This window comes from Miscanthus floridulus, chromosome 9 (genome assembly GCF_019320115.1).
Source record: "Miscanthus floridulus cultivar M001 chromosome 9, ASM1932011v1, whole genome shotgun sequence".
NCBI lineage: Eukaryota > Viridiplantae > Streptophyta > Magnoliopsida > Poales > Poaceae > Miscanthus > Miscanthus floridulus.
In genome coordinates this window covers 134815958-134829675 of record NC_089588.1, presented here as the reverse complement: position 1 = coordinate 134829675, position 13718 = coordinate 134815958, and the positions used below count along the sequence as shown (strand labels likewise).

The 13718-nt window shown below is 46.6% G+C and overlaps 2 protein-coding genes and 1 pseudogene across 2 annotated transcripts; 2 read left to right on the top strand and 1 right to left on the bottom strand.

Annotated features, from left to right (window-relative positions):
- Nucleotides 1-2441: 2441 nt before the first annotated feature.
- Nucleotides 2442-3527, bottom strand: LOC136481017 (putative WEB family protein At1g65010, chloroplastic; annotated as a pseudogene).
- Nucleotides 3528-9620: 6093 nt separating this feature from the next.
- LOC136481016 (putative disease resistance protein At1g50180) lies at nt 9621-9932 on the top strand. Its single transcript, XM_066478408.1, has one exon. It carries the CDS (start codon nt 9621-9623, stop codon nt 9930-9932), a length of 312 nt encoding a protein of 103 aa, XP_066334505.1.
- Nucleotides 9933-9948: 16 nt separating this feature from the next.
- On the top strand, nt 9949-13311 carry LOC136481014 (disease resistance protein RGA5-like). The gene is made up of 2 exons (XM_066478407.1): nt 9949-10481; nt 11148-13311. The coding sequence occupies exons 1-2, from the start codon at nt 9949-9951 to the stop codon at nt 13309-13311; spliced, it is 2697 nt and encodes an 898-aa protein (XP_066334504.1).
- The last annotated feature ends 407 nt before the right edge of the window (nt 13312-13718 follow it).

Genomic DNA, 13718 nt, shown 5'->3' with positions numbered 1-13718 from the left:
ACAAATACGTGTAACTGAACTAAAAACAAATTAAAAAAAAGAAAAAGAAAAGGAACCTTTAGTCCCGGTTGGGGTTACCAACCGGGACTAAAGGGTGCGGCCACGTTTGCTCGGCTGGAGGGCCTTTAGTCCCGGTTGGTAACACCAACCGGGACTAAAGGTCCCTCTTTAGTCCCGGCTCGATGACCCGGGACTAAAGGTGGCACCTTTAGTCCCGGGATCATTGTCCCGGCGCGGTAACAGGGACTAAAGGCCGTTACCGCCCGGGACAACAAGTCCATTCTGTAGTAGTGCAAGTGCAGGATGTTAGAGAAGCTCTGAAGAGGATGAAAGTGGGTAAAGCGATGGGCCCTGATGGTATTCCGATCAAGGTGTGGAGGTGTCTCAGGGATTTAGCCATAGTTTGGCTAACGAAGATGTTCAACAATATCTATCGATCGAATAAGATGCCTGAGGAGTGGAGAAGAAGCATATTGGTACCAATCTACAAGAACAAGGGAGACATCCAAAGTTGCACTAATTATAGGAGAATTAAGTTGATGAGCCACACGATGAAGCTGTGGGAGAGAGTTATCGAGCATCGATTGCGAGGAACGACACGGGTATCTATGAACCAATTCGGTTTCATGCTCGGAAGGTCAACCATAGAAGCAATTTTCTTAATAAGACAACTTATGTAGCGGTTTAGGGAGGAGAAGAAGGACCTACACATGGTTTTCATTGACTTGGAGAAGGCTTATGACAAGATACCAAGGAATGTTATGTGGTGGGCGTTGGACAAACATAAAGTCCCAACAAAGTATGTTACCCTCATCAAAGACATGTACAACAATGCCGTGACTAGTGTCCGAACAAATGATGGTAACACTGAGTACGTCCCGATTAAAATAGGACTTCATCAAGGGTCAGCCTTGAGCCCGTATCTCTTTGCCTTGGTAATAGATGAAGTGACTAGGGACATTCAAGGGGATATCCCTTGGTGTATGCTATTTGCAAACGATGTAGTGCTAATTGATGAAAGCCAGGCAGTAGGAAATAGGAAACTAGAGTTGTGGTGGCAGACCCTTGAGTCCAAAGGTTTTAGAGTAAGTCGAACTAAAATAGAATACATGAGATGCGACTTTGGCAATGCTACACATGAGGAGGTAGAGGTGAGTTTGGAAGGTCAAGTGGTGCCTAAGAAAGATACCTTCCGTTATCTAGGTTCGATGCTGCAGAAGGATGGAGATATTGATGCAAACGTTTGCCATAGGATTAAAGCGGGGTGGATGAAGTGGGTCCAAGTATCTGGCATTCTATGTGACAAGAGGGTACCACAAAAGCTTAAAGGCAAGTTTAATAGAACGACGATTAGACCCACTATGTTGTATGGAGCAGAATGTTGGCCTACAAAAAGACGACATGTCCAACAGCTGAGTGTCGTGGAAATGTATATGTTGCATTGGATTTGTGGTCATACAAGGATGGATGGAGTTCGGAACGATGATATACATGACTGTATAGGGGTAGCACCAATTGAAGAAAAGCGTGTCCAACATCGGTTGAGGTGGTTTGGCCATGTCCTAAAGAGACCTTCAGAGGCACTAGTGTATTGTGGGGTTCTAAGTCGACATACCAATGTGAGGAGAGGTAGAGGAAGACCGAAGCTGACATGGGGGAGGCAATAAAATGAGATTTAAAGGGTTAGGATATACCTAAAGATCCTTGTTTAGATAGGAGTGCTTGGAAAACAACTATTGGCATGCCTGAACCGTGACTAGGGGCTCATGTTGGGTTTCAATTCTAGCCTACCCCAACTTGCTTGGGACTAAAAGGCTTTGTTGTTGTGTGATTCTTGGGGTATTATAATAATGAACCAATCAAAATTATATTAGGTCCCCCAGGAAAACGTCCCCTGCTGAGAGCCTCCAACCATTGTGCATCTAGCAAAATGCACACAGGAATTCGTCTCCATTAAAATAAAGGGCTAATAAAACACCTAAACCAAATCCGATGGCCACTGTTTGATATTCGATGCCAGGCTTCTAACGCAACCGTATCCCGCGCGCCCTCCACATCATCATGCGAGGCTTCAAATGCGCTCCAATCTCCTACGTCCTCACCCATCTTAGATTGTTCTCTTTTGATCCTCTCACTTCAAAAGCACCATCCAATTTTGAGTAATTGACCAAAACAGCACGCCTATATCTGGATCCAAAATAAAATAAAATCAACAAGAAAAGAGAAAGAACATACCAATATGGATGTATGGATTGGAGGCGGCCAAAGAAATAAGAGAATTCCTTATTTGACACCGAACAAATGACCCGTTCCTTTCTTGGCCCTCAAAAAATTTCCGTTCCCTATTTGACACCGAGTTCATCTTTCATTCCTTATATGACATTCCGTTGGATTCTCCATCCGTGAACCGTAAACTGCCACGTGAAAAGACAATTTTGCCCCTATGGGCCCCACCACCCTTCTCCCTCCTCTCCTCCCTTTCTCCCTCCTGTCCGCGCCCGTATAAGTAGCACGCCCCTTCCTTCCTCTTCCTCCCTCCCTCTCCTCTTCCTCCTAGAGTCCAGGAACATTCCGGCGCCCAGCTTGCCCTGCGCTTCTTCCCGCTTCCACTTCTCCACCAGCGGGATCTCCCGCTCTTTCCTTGCCGCCGTGAGCTGGACCTGGAGCTCCTCGGCGCGCTCCCTGGCCGCGGTCTCGCTGGCCCTGAGTCCCTCGTTCTCTCGTCGCAGAGCCTCCAGGGTGCGCTCTTTCTCCGCGACGGCCTCCTGCAGTCTGGCGTTGTCGTCGGTCGCGGCCTCGAGCGCCTCAGCGGCCGCGTTAGCCTCCTCGACCGCCTGCTCCAGCTCACGGCGTAGTGCGGCGTTGTCGTCAGCGAGCGCCCGTCGCACCGCGTCGATCTCGGCGGCGCTGTCCGCCCGCGCGGCGGCGGCCTCCTCCTCCGCGCCACGCGCGCGCTCCAGCAGCGCCTTCTCCCTAGCGCGTCACCCATCTGTGGCGTCCTTCCAGTCGGCGATGAGCGCGTCGACGCGCTCGATCGCCGACCACAGCTCCGCCTCAGCGCCCTGGTGGAGGCCCCGGAGCCGGTCGCGCTCGGCGTGGGCCGCCTCCAGCTCGTCCTGCGCGTCGTAGAGCCACGCCTTGACCTGCTTAGCCTCCCTACTGACCGCGGACAGCGCCGCGGTGAGCTCGTCCGCCGCCTTCCGGCTCCGCTCCTCGTCCTGCGCCGACGCGCGGAGCCTGGCACGAAGACCGTTGATCTCCTCGTCCACGCCGCCGAACATGAGGTCCATGACGCTCCACTGCTGCTGTGTCTGTGTCTGCGCCTGCGCGGCCGGCCCGGTGGCGGCGGCCTCGCCCTGCTGCTGTTGATGCCGTAGCGCGGTGACCTCGAGCCTGGCCTCCTCGAGATCGATCTTGGCCTGCTCCAGCTCCTTGGTCTGCTGGACCAGCAACTCCAGCATCTTCATCATCTCCCGCTGCTTGGCCGACGCCGCCTCCCGCTCCAGGAGCTGCATCACACGCTCCATCGTGGGCGGACAGGAGGGAGAAGGGGAGGAGAGGAGGGAGAAGGGTGGTGGGGCCCACAGGGGCAAAATCGTCTTTTCACATGGCAGTTAACGGTTCACGGATGGAGAATCCAACGGAATGTCATATGAGGAATGAAAGATGAACTCGGTGTCAAATAGGGAACGGAAATTTTTTGAGGGCCAAGAAAGGAACGGATCATTTGTTCGGTGTCAAATAAGGAATTCTCTCCAAAGAAATTGGATGATTTGGTCTAGGGTTTCAAGGGGCAGGACTGCTAGGAAGCGCTGGGGATGGAGGAGGGCATGGGCTTCCTTCGACAACGACCCATATCCTTCTTGTGGCTACCTCTATAGGACATGGCAGTGATGGATCCATCTCCCAGTGCAGCCTTGCACCGTGGCCATGCACGGCCTCCGCTCGTGGCCATCCCGACCTCTCCTCACTGCCAGCCATGCCAGCGGACCTGAGCACACGGCCGGCGATGGCCTCCGCCCGCGGCTGGTGCCCCCGCGCGGCCGGCCTGCTTCCCGGCTGCTGCCTGAGGAAGAAGCAGGAGCGGCCCTCCACGCCGGCTGCTCCAGCGAATAATAGACGTGAAGAAGAAAACGACCTTAGCGATCGAACCGTGGCTGCGGGCGCTGGGTGAGGATGTAGGAGATTGGAGCGCATTTGAAGCCTCGTGTGATGATGCGGAGGGCGCTTGGGATGCGGCTGCGTTGAAAGCCTGGCATCGAACATTAAACAATGGTCACATATTTGGTTTGGGTGTTTTATTAGCCCTTCAGATTTTAATGGAGACGAATTCCTATGTGCATTTTGCTGGGTGCACAATGGTTGGAGGCTCTCAGCAGGGGACGTTTTTTAGGGAGACCTAGTATAATTTTGATTGGTCCATTATAGTAGAGATTAAGCTTCAAACATGCATCGGTAACATATTTATTTTGTTTAAAAAATATCAACATTTTCAAGACAAGTTGCAAATGTCAACATATTTGACAATTAATTTGATTAAAGTAATTAAAAATGACTTCAGATAAAAGTGAAAAGACTTACAATCTAAAATAGAGACTAAGAGAGCACTATTCTACGGTCTGCACCTATCTAGTCGCCACCGTCTGGAAGCCACCTAGCGGTTGGAGCCAAGGGTCGACCATTTCCTTTATTTCCTCCTATTCTTTCACTTTTTCATCTATTGTACTCTGTCTCTGGCTGACAAGCTGGGCTATCCATCCTACGTGGTTCCATTGCTCGCCTCCCCTGCATTGGACAGCACCTCGAGCTCCGAAGGTTGCTTTTAACCACCGATCCCTTTATTTACATTTTTTTCGAGATCTATAGTACAAACACATATACTCATATACACAAGTGCACACTCATCGTATAGACACATGCATATATCATCTCTCCATATGAGCACCTCCAAAGAAATGAGTTGGATCGGCAAATGTCAAAATTGATGAAGTCACCATAGACGCCTCGCTGCAGACAGACATTGTCGCCTACCATTAAAAAAAACATCGTTAAATCCTACAATAAATACCTGATGGCACTCATGAAAGAAAAACTATATACCAGATTACTGATTCACTCCACAGAAATACAAACAATGCAAACTAGTTTTTGGAAGGTTCAAGAAGTATTCGGGTACTTTGGTGGACTAGAGGAAGAGAAGAAAGGGTAAAGGGGATAGAATCGAGCAAGAGCTTGCCTCGATCCTAAGCTCACCGCCGCCGGGATGGCCGTCTGGTCGTTTCCACGATGATGACCTCCGTTGGTGCTGCCCTTTGTATCGTTGCTTGTTTCTGTAGGCCCCAGACGTACGGTTCAGCCCTCATCTCTTGACCATTGGCTGGTCCAACAGCCGATCAGGTTTCTGACACCTATTGCCTCTAATTACTAGGATTTGCCTGGTTGTGGCTCAGCCGATCAGCCTTTGCCTGCACCATGAACTCGTGCCATGTCTCCGGCAGTGGCCGTCCGCCTGTGAGTATCTTCACCATGTACGTGAAGTCGTACGTGCCGCCAAACGCCACCCAATCGAGCTCGTCGCGCCACGGCGTCGGCGATAGGACGACGGTGAGCTTGGCCGCGAACGACGCAGAGCTCCCACCGTCCGTCCGCGCACGGCCTTCAGCGGCGCGTGCAACCTCGCGTATACTGTGAATGAAGATGCTCACGGAGACATGGCAGGAGTTCATGGCGCCGCCAAAGGCTCTCCTCTCCAGTCGAGTGCTCGACGACAAGTGCATGGCCGGAGCATTGTGAGCGAGTGGACCTGTGCGGCTGCTTGAGGCGTGTGGCCGCCAGCCTTGGCGTGCGGCGGAACGTCCCGCGGTGGAAAGTACTAATGATGGGAACCCAGTGAACGACAAATCACAAGGAATTGTTGGTGCATACATGGTAATATGCATGAACAATGGGCATGGATGTTGTGAATTATTTCTTGGGATAGTTTAGAGAAAAGTATCATGTTGTCAGTCGGCCATCCGTGATGTGAAAGAGCATGCGACAACATTTCTAATGCATGCCTCAAACTACCGGTTCATGCAAAGGACATGGAACTCGGCCTTGACTATTTATATATAGGGCATCTCATATTGAAATCCATATATTACCAGCAGTACGCGGTGAGACTGATAGGGATGTTTTAGCAAATTAATGGGAATCCTGTTATATTTTTGGATTTGAAAAATTGGAGGGAAACAAGACAAAGGTTCGATTATTCAATGTAGCTGTTTTGTTGATTGATTAATAAGATTACATTTAGCATACAAATATGTCGGAAGAGTCATACTGCAGGTTGCATCTACACGACGATGAGGTCGTGATGCGATGTGCCCTAAACCTTTCGTACGGCGCCATCCATAAGCGGCAATGTTGAATTTGGATATACATGTCCTGTGTATCAGAGTTTATTATGTGTGCTAGTAAATTTGTAGGTGCAATCAACTTGCATTATAATTCACTTAAATTTAGAACAGTTTCAAAGATTATCTATGTCAAATTTAGATCGCAATTGAATTCGTACATGAAAGTAGTTCTCTCCAATTTAAGTTCGTACATGAAAGCTCTCTCCAATTTAAGGAGGTTGAATGTTTTAACCAGCCCATATGTAGAAGTACAGTCATGTTTTGCAAAAACATAACTTCAACTAAACTCAGAACCTAATAATAAAATGTTAAACTCAAAAAATGCAAGGGGCGTCATGAATCCTAAGTAATCTATATTGCTCCATGTTTATGGGTAGTACTGGACAGTGGTGAAGCTAGAGTAAAATTGAGCGGGTGTGAGGATAAGGAAGTGATAAAAAGTATTTGCCATAATGAAGAAGCCCATTAATAATATTGGTTACTATTTGGTGTAGCACTAAGAAAAGAGTGCTAGAATAGACAAAATACACCATTTGACTTCAAGTCTTTAATAAGATCCTTACTATTCAACGGGCTAAATGAAAATGCAAACAAATGACTCAATTTTTTTTTAAAGGATAATGATTCAGTGAAAATATAATCAAATATACAATACACTACCTTTAATCTTCTTCGTCATCTATATAATCTCCATACTTCCATTTTCATCAACTGTTGAACCATGCCTTGCAAAGGCAAACGCTGCTACCACAACTAGGACAAAGGGCTTAAGCGCACACTAAACAAAATATGACACCGCACTTAATAATTGGAAATGCTTCCTATGAACAAAATAAATTGTATATATCTAACATGTGGAGTGGTTCGATACTGCTTATGAATAACATTTCAATTGTCATGTTCCTTCCTTTTGAGAGCTTGTTGTTGGCATGCTAAACCTGTAGAGGGACGTCACCTTTTGTGTATTAGTGTTGAATTGATGCAATCTTTGGAACAAAAAGGAGTTGAAGCTGGAAATCCTTTGTTGTTACCTAAAAAACTTCAGGGTACTCAACCAAAACTGTGGTAGTAGTTTAGTCTACTAATTATCAAATGGCCTAAGGATGCCAGTTTATAATCTGCTACTGAGATCACATTCAAAAACTACATGGTTACCAATGCTCTGGCTCGTAGGTGCTGCTCATTGGCTCGTATTTGAGGACTCCAATTTCAGGGTACCCAACACATGCAAGTTCAGTTAAGAGTTGTTCATTCATTTATTTCTTCTTTTTCTTTCTTGCTTCACACTTAAGAACTGCTTTGTCAATCAGCAAGCACAAAACAAAGAGTAATACAAGTTTTGGTTCAGAAGTGAAATTGATATTGTTAAGGACAAAGTGGAAAGGAAATACTCAGTACCTTAGACTCCCAGATTAGAGACGCTTCTAGATGGTCATCAGAAACTCAGAAAAAAACGTCACTTGTATTTTGTCTATGAAGTGAACACACCAGCCGCCCCTACAAATCGATTTGTAGGGGCGGCCTGGGAACCGCCCCTACAAATGCATGATTTATAGAGACCTTTGCGTAGGGGCGGCTGGGCAAACCGCCCCTACAAATGGTCTACAACCACCCCTAGAAATGCTTTTTGACGTAGTGTATAGCCACTATCAGAGCAGCCGCAGCAGTAGGTCATCGTTTCTTTCTCATTTTATTATACCTCAAACCCTGAAATATGCCTATCTATTAAAGCATTGTACACTGGAAACGATGACTACTACCCAGTGAAGCACGTTAACGTTGGTTGTATTGTATGCCTGCCATTTGCGTGCCTGACAGAGATCCACACTTAACGGCAAAGCCACATGCGCCGATCAATGCGCGCACACGATCATATCCATCGCATCAGAAACGTTGCAGTGCCAGTTTTGCAAGTCAATGCGCTATTATCAGCGAGAGACAAGCAAGCCCTGCCCTGGTGATTTCTAAGACTAAGAAAAACTTTACAAGATAGTAATACGTACATTTAAAACGAAGATGCTTTACAATTTGATAGTGCCAAATTGAAGTTTAGTATTATTACACATAATGCCTAGTTCATTAAAGATGCTTATTAGCAGACACAAAATGCTCCCAATAGTGTGTATTATAGGCAAATGGTCAACATATATATGAGCAGTCGAGCACATGAGGGAACTACTAGATCTAACCCTAGCCTGCTGTTTTTCTCCTTTGCAGGACGGCTAAACGTACAACCAACCATATCAAACCATCGGACATGATGACAATTTGTACAAACTCGCTGGATGCTTCTTCCATCCTTTCGTAAGAAATAAAAATCTAGTAGTTCCCTCGACGACTTTGACCTTGCAGGCCTACACCTAAAATGAACACACCTAACCAAGATGCTTTACAACATGATAGTTCCAAGCATGATAGTTCCAAGTTGCCAATTAACGGACACAAATGCAAGCAAGTCTGATATAATTTAAAATTAATGTCAGTACATATGATGCATTATTAGATATTTTCTTATTGGAGCCAAGAGATGACCTTTTTTTTTTGCGATTAGGAACCAAGAGTTCACTTGTCGAATGGATGTCGTCCTGGCAAGGCATATGATGGATCGCTCAAGACTGACAGCTGTGTGAGATTCTCCCAGCTTTGTCCTGTGAGATTCGAACCCAAGACCTCATGTACTGCCTCGCGCGTAGCTTACCACCCCACCTACACAACACATCTAACAATGGATGGGATGCTTTCCTTTTGAACTAACCCATCCGGGGACCTTTAGTCCCGGTTGGTGTTACCAACCGGGACTAAAGGGTCTACCTTTAGTCTAGGTTGGTATTACCAACCGGGACTAAAGGTTGGAGGACTTTTAGTCCCGGTTTAGCCATTGAGTAGGGACCTTTAGTCTCGGTTGGAGACACCAACCGGGACTAAAGGCCTTCTAGTCCCGGGGGCAAAAAAATGCCGAGGCTAATGCCAAATTGGGACATCGTTCTAAAATCTATTCTCTAGTAAGCTCAAGAGTCAAGACTGACAGCTTTATACACAGGCTTGCCTTCCTAGCTCTGCTTTCTTCCTCTCCTAGCAAGCAAGGTGACATATCGCCACCTTCTCCTCTACACAGCACCATCACGTCTCTCTCGTCATCCACACCCTATAGCTTCCGCAAATCCGCAAGTGCGGAATCTCTCTTGGTCTTCAACGTCACCAATCTTCCATCGTGGCGTTGGCATGGATATTGTGGCCGGGGCAGTGGGCAGCATCGTGTCCAAGCTCGGCGAGCTGCTGCAGGCAGAGTACAAGCTGCAGAAGGGCCTGCCGGAGCAAATCGAGTTTCTGAAAAATGAGCTCGAGAGTGCGCACACGGCTCTCCGCAACTTGGGTGAAAGGCCGCCGGAGCAGCTGGGTCCACAGGTCCGGCTTTGGGCTCGCGAGGTCAGAGAGGCGTCCTACGACATGGAGGACATCCTCTACGCCGTCCTCGTCGATGTCGTGGAGGGGGCCGCCCCTGCTGAGACTAAAAGCAAGAAAGGCTTTGCTTAAACGTCTCAAGAAGAAGATGGCCAGGCTGTTGAAGAAGAGCAAGGCGCGCCACGACATCGCCGGCGCGATCGAGGACATGAAGAAACGACTCCAGGAGGTGTCGGGCCGCCGCGACAGGTACTCCATACCCGTTGCGGTGCCTTCGCCGGCCACCAAACTGGATCCTCGCCTTGTGGACATGCACAAAGAGGCAGCACAGATTATCGGCATCGAGAGGACGAGGGCGGAGCTCATAGCCATGCTTCAGTCATCGACCCACGGCCATGGAGATGCTGGTGCCTCCAGCAGCAACAACCGGACCAAGATAGTTTCTGTGGTGGGAGCTGGTGGTCTGGGCAAGACCACTCTTGCCAAGGTGGTGTACGCCGAGCTGCTGAGTCCCGGATATGACTGTCGAGCCTTTGTTTCGGTTGGCCGCAATCCTGACCTGGTGCAAGTCTTCACCAGCATCTTCTTTGGTCTCGATCAAAATATGTACCAGGCCATTCGTGATGTAAAGGACCTACAACTGCTCATTGGCGAACTCCGAAAATTCCTTGAAAACAAGAGGTATGCATTAATCAGTTGTCACCAGATTACCTATAGGTTCTCTGTTTCGCAATTTATGATTTTATATTTATATATATATATATATATATATATATATATATATATATATATATATATATATATATATATATATATATGTATATATATATATATATATCTGCTACACTGCTTGTGCTGTGTGCATACTATTGGGGAGCATACATACATTTACCATTTAATTTGAAGATGTTTCTTTCTCATTATGCATCGATGACGCAGTTGTGGTACAATTAATACTTCTTCTTGCTAGGGAATTTATATTTGATAAACAAATCTAAGATGTTTGTTTTTTTTCATTATGAATCAAAGCTGCAGTTGTGGCACAATACTCCTTTTTTGCTAGGCAATTTATATTTGATAATACAAAGTTATAAAGTACCACTGTCAGATTCTACCTTGAGTAGAGGAATCCGGATTTTCATCCTTTGTCTAAAAATCTATAAAGTACCACTAGTATGTAATTTTCAAAGACTAAATAAAAGTGAGACATCACCCATATTCAATACTCGTAAAGTACAGATGTAGTGCCGCTCTTCTTCTCCTTTCTACAGTATAGTATAGTATAGACGATAGATGCTCCAGGGTTTACTAACTCTGCCTATTCATTTGTACTGTCTTTTTTGGTAGGTACTTCATCGTTATTGACGACATATGGGACATAAATTCCTGGCAACCAATAGGATCAGCTTTGCATCGGAACAATAACGGAAGTAGAGTAGTCAAAACTACTCGAAATCTTGAAGTAGCCTGTGGCGATGAAGTTTACCAGCTTGGCCCTCTTTCACATGATAACTCAAAGAAGCTCTTTTATATGAGGCTATATGGCGGTGAAGACAAATGTCCTGCTCATCATCCTGAAGAGGCGTCCCAAAAAATTCTGGACAAATGTGGCGGTGTGCCATTAGCTATCATCACAATGGCTAGCTTGTTGGTGGGCAAATCAAGAGAGGATTGGTTTGAGGTCTGCAGCTCTCCTGGTTTCTATCGTGGCAGAGAGAACAAGCAAGTAGATGATACTGTGTGGATATTGTCCCTTAGCTACTATGATCTGCCTTCTCATATGAAGACCTGCTTACTCTACCTAAGTGTGTATCCCGAAGACTATGAGATCGAGAAAGATTCTTTGATATGGAAATGGGTAGCAGAAGGCTTTATAGAGAAGAAAACAGGAACAAGCCTGTTTCAGCGGGGAGAGGAATACTTCTATCAGCTCATAAACAGAAACATGATCCAAGGGGTAGAGTCAGAAGAGGAAGGCATCATACATTGCTGCCGTGTTCATGACATGGTCCTTGATCTTATTCGTGGTCTGGCAAGCGAAGAAAACTTCATCACTATCTCAAATGAGGATGGAGGAACATCATCACGACACAAGGTGCGCCGGATAGCACACCAGAATAGGATATTACTGGACCAATCCCATCCTGATGGTCATAGGGACATGACACAACTGAGGTCATTGGTTGCCCATGGGTGTGATATTCGTGGTCTTGTCTTGCATCCGAGCTTTAAACTCTTACGTGTGCTAGCTTTAGAGAGGCGCACATCACCTGAGTATGGCAGGCGCTGGCTTGAGCATCTTGGGAAACTAGTTCATCTAAGGTACCTAGGGCTACGAGGTATAGATGTCGAAGAGCTCCCCGAGGCGATACGAGCTCTAAAGCTTCTACAAACACTGGAGTACATAAGATGTATCAGAGGATATGGTATGCAAGTCCAACTGCCATCGAGCGTTAGCCTGCTAACACGGTTGGTCTGCATAAGATGTGACGAATACACGAAGGTGCCCGATGGGTTCCTCCAGAAGGTGACATCACTGGAGGAGCTACAGATAAGTGTTCGCATGCTGTCTTTTGAGTCCAAGATTCAATTTTTGAAGGAGCTGGGCAACCAGAGCCTACTGAGGGTGCTTGGTGTGATTGGCATAGGCAGGCTGGATGAGAGCATGCAGGCAGAACTTTTGAAGTCACTAGGCAATCTGCGGGAGCTCGAGCATCTGGATCTGGATTGTAATCTGCTCACTGGAATTACCCCTGCCTCAACAGAGTGGGACAAAGCCGTGCTTTCGGAACATCTCAGGCACCTGCGTATACAAGGCATCAGGTTCCCTTGTGTGCCATCATTCATAGATCCCATGCTTCTCCCCAACCTTTGCTACTTGGACTTGTGTGTGGATCATATGGATGAGGCAGGTCTGAGAGCCTTGGGTGGGCTGCCAAATCTCTGTTACCTCTATATTCGACTGGCGGATTATGGGACGGCTTCTCATAAGCAGGCCGCGGTGGTTAATATTGCTGCCCATGATTTCTTCCCCAAGTTGAGAATCTTCAAGTTGTATGGCTGGATGGTCCAGTTGGCGACCAACGATGAGTCGACTAGTGATTCATTTAGCATCTGGAGGGGAGGACAGGATGCTATGGTAGTTGATTCCAAAGCAGAGGACGCGGGCTGCAGTAGCAGAGTAGCGCCGGCCCCTGTTGTGATGGCAAACCTCCACGAGCTTGGGTTCACTGTCCCAGTCAGGGCTTTGTACAAGGATGGGCACGCTACCTCTGACAATCTCGGCTTGGACTTGGAGTGCCTCCCTTCGCTATACTATGTCTGGGCATATCTCGACTATAAGGATGCCTTGGCTGATGACGTGAACAAGGCAGAGGCTGAGCTCAGGCGCATAGTACAACTCCATCCCAATAGTTCCGCACTCAGATTCGACGTATTTAAAATTAATCAACGTAGGATGGCACGACCAGTACACAACGACGATGAAGAGGTACGTATACCAGCTGCCTAACTTGTTTAATAACCACATTCCATTCCCCATTCCACTAAGGCACTAACACCTACTACTTCTCCATTACTATATTATTATTATAGTAACAAATATGCCCAGAAAATCATAGCCCTTGATTTTTAGAATTAGTAGGACAATTAAATTTCGTCCAGGGCATCCTAGCTTCCTTGTTTAATTTCATCTCCCTGTGCTACTGTACATATGAAGTAATTATTATTGCTTTTCTCAGAAAATAGATACAGTTAAGTATATACTTGTTACTGTTGTTACGTACGGACTATATGTTTGAGTACGCAAGAACATTAATTTTTAACATGATGTTGGTTTTAAAAGTGTTGTGCTATATATGGCTAGTGACAAATAAATCACGTATACCATCAACATGATTTTGCTGTTAAAAATGGATC

Excerpts from the sequence above, each read along its gene's own strand:
- LOC136481014 (XM_066478407.1), top strand. The coding sequence starts at position 9,949 with ATGGCCAGGCTGTTGAAGAAGAGCAAGGCGCGCCACGACATCGCCGGC. Across the intron at positions 10,482-11,147 it reads AAATTCCTTGAAAACAAGAG|GTACTTCATCGTTATTGACG; the intron begins GTATGCATTAAT and ends CTTTTTTGGTAG.
- LOC136481016 (XM_066478408.1), top strand. The coding sequence starts at position 9,621 with ATGGATATTGTGGCCGGGGCAGTGGGCAGCATCGTGTCCAAGCTCGGC.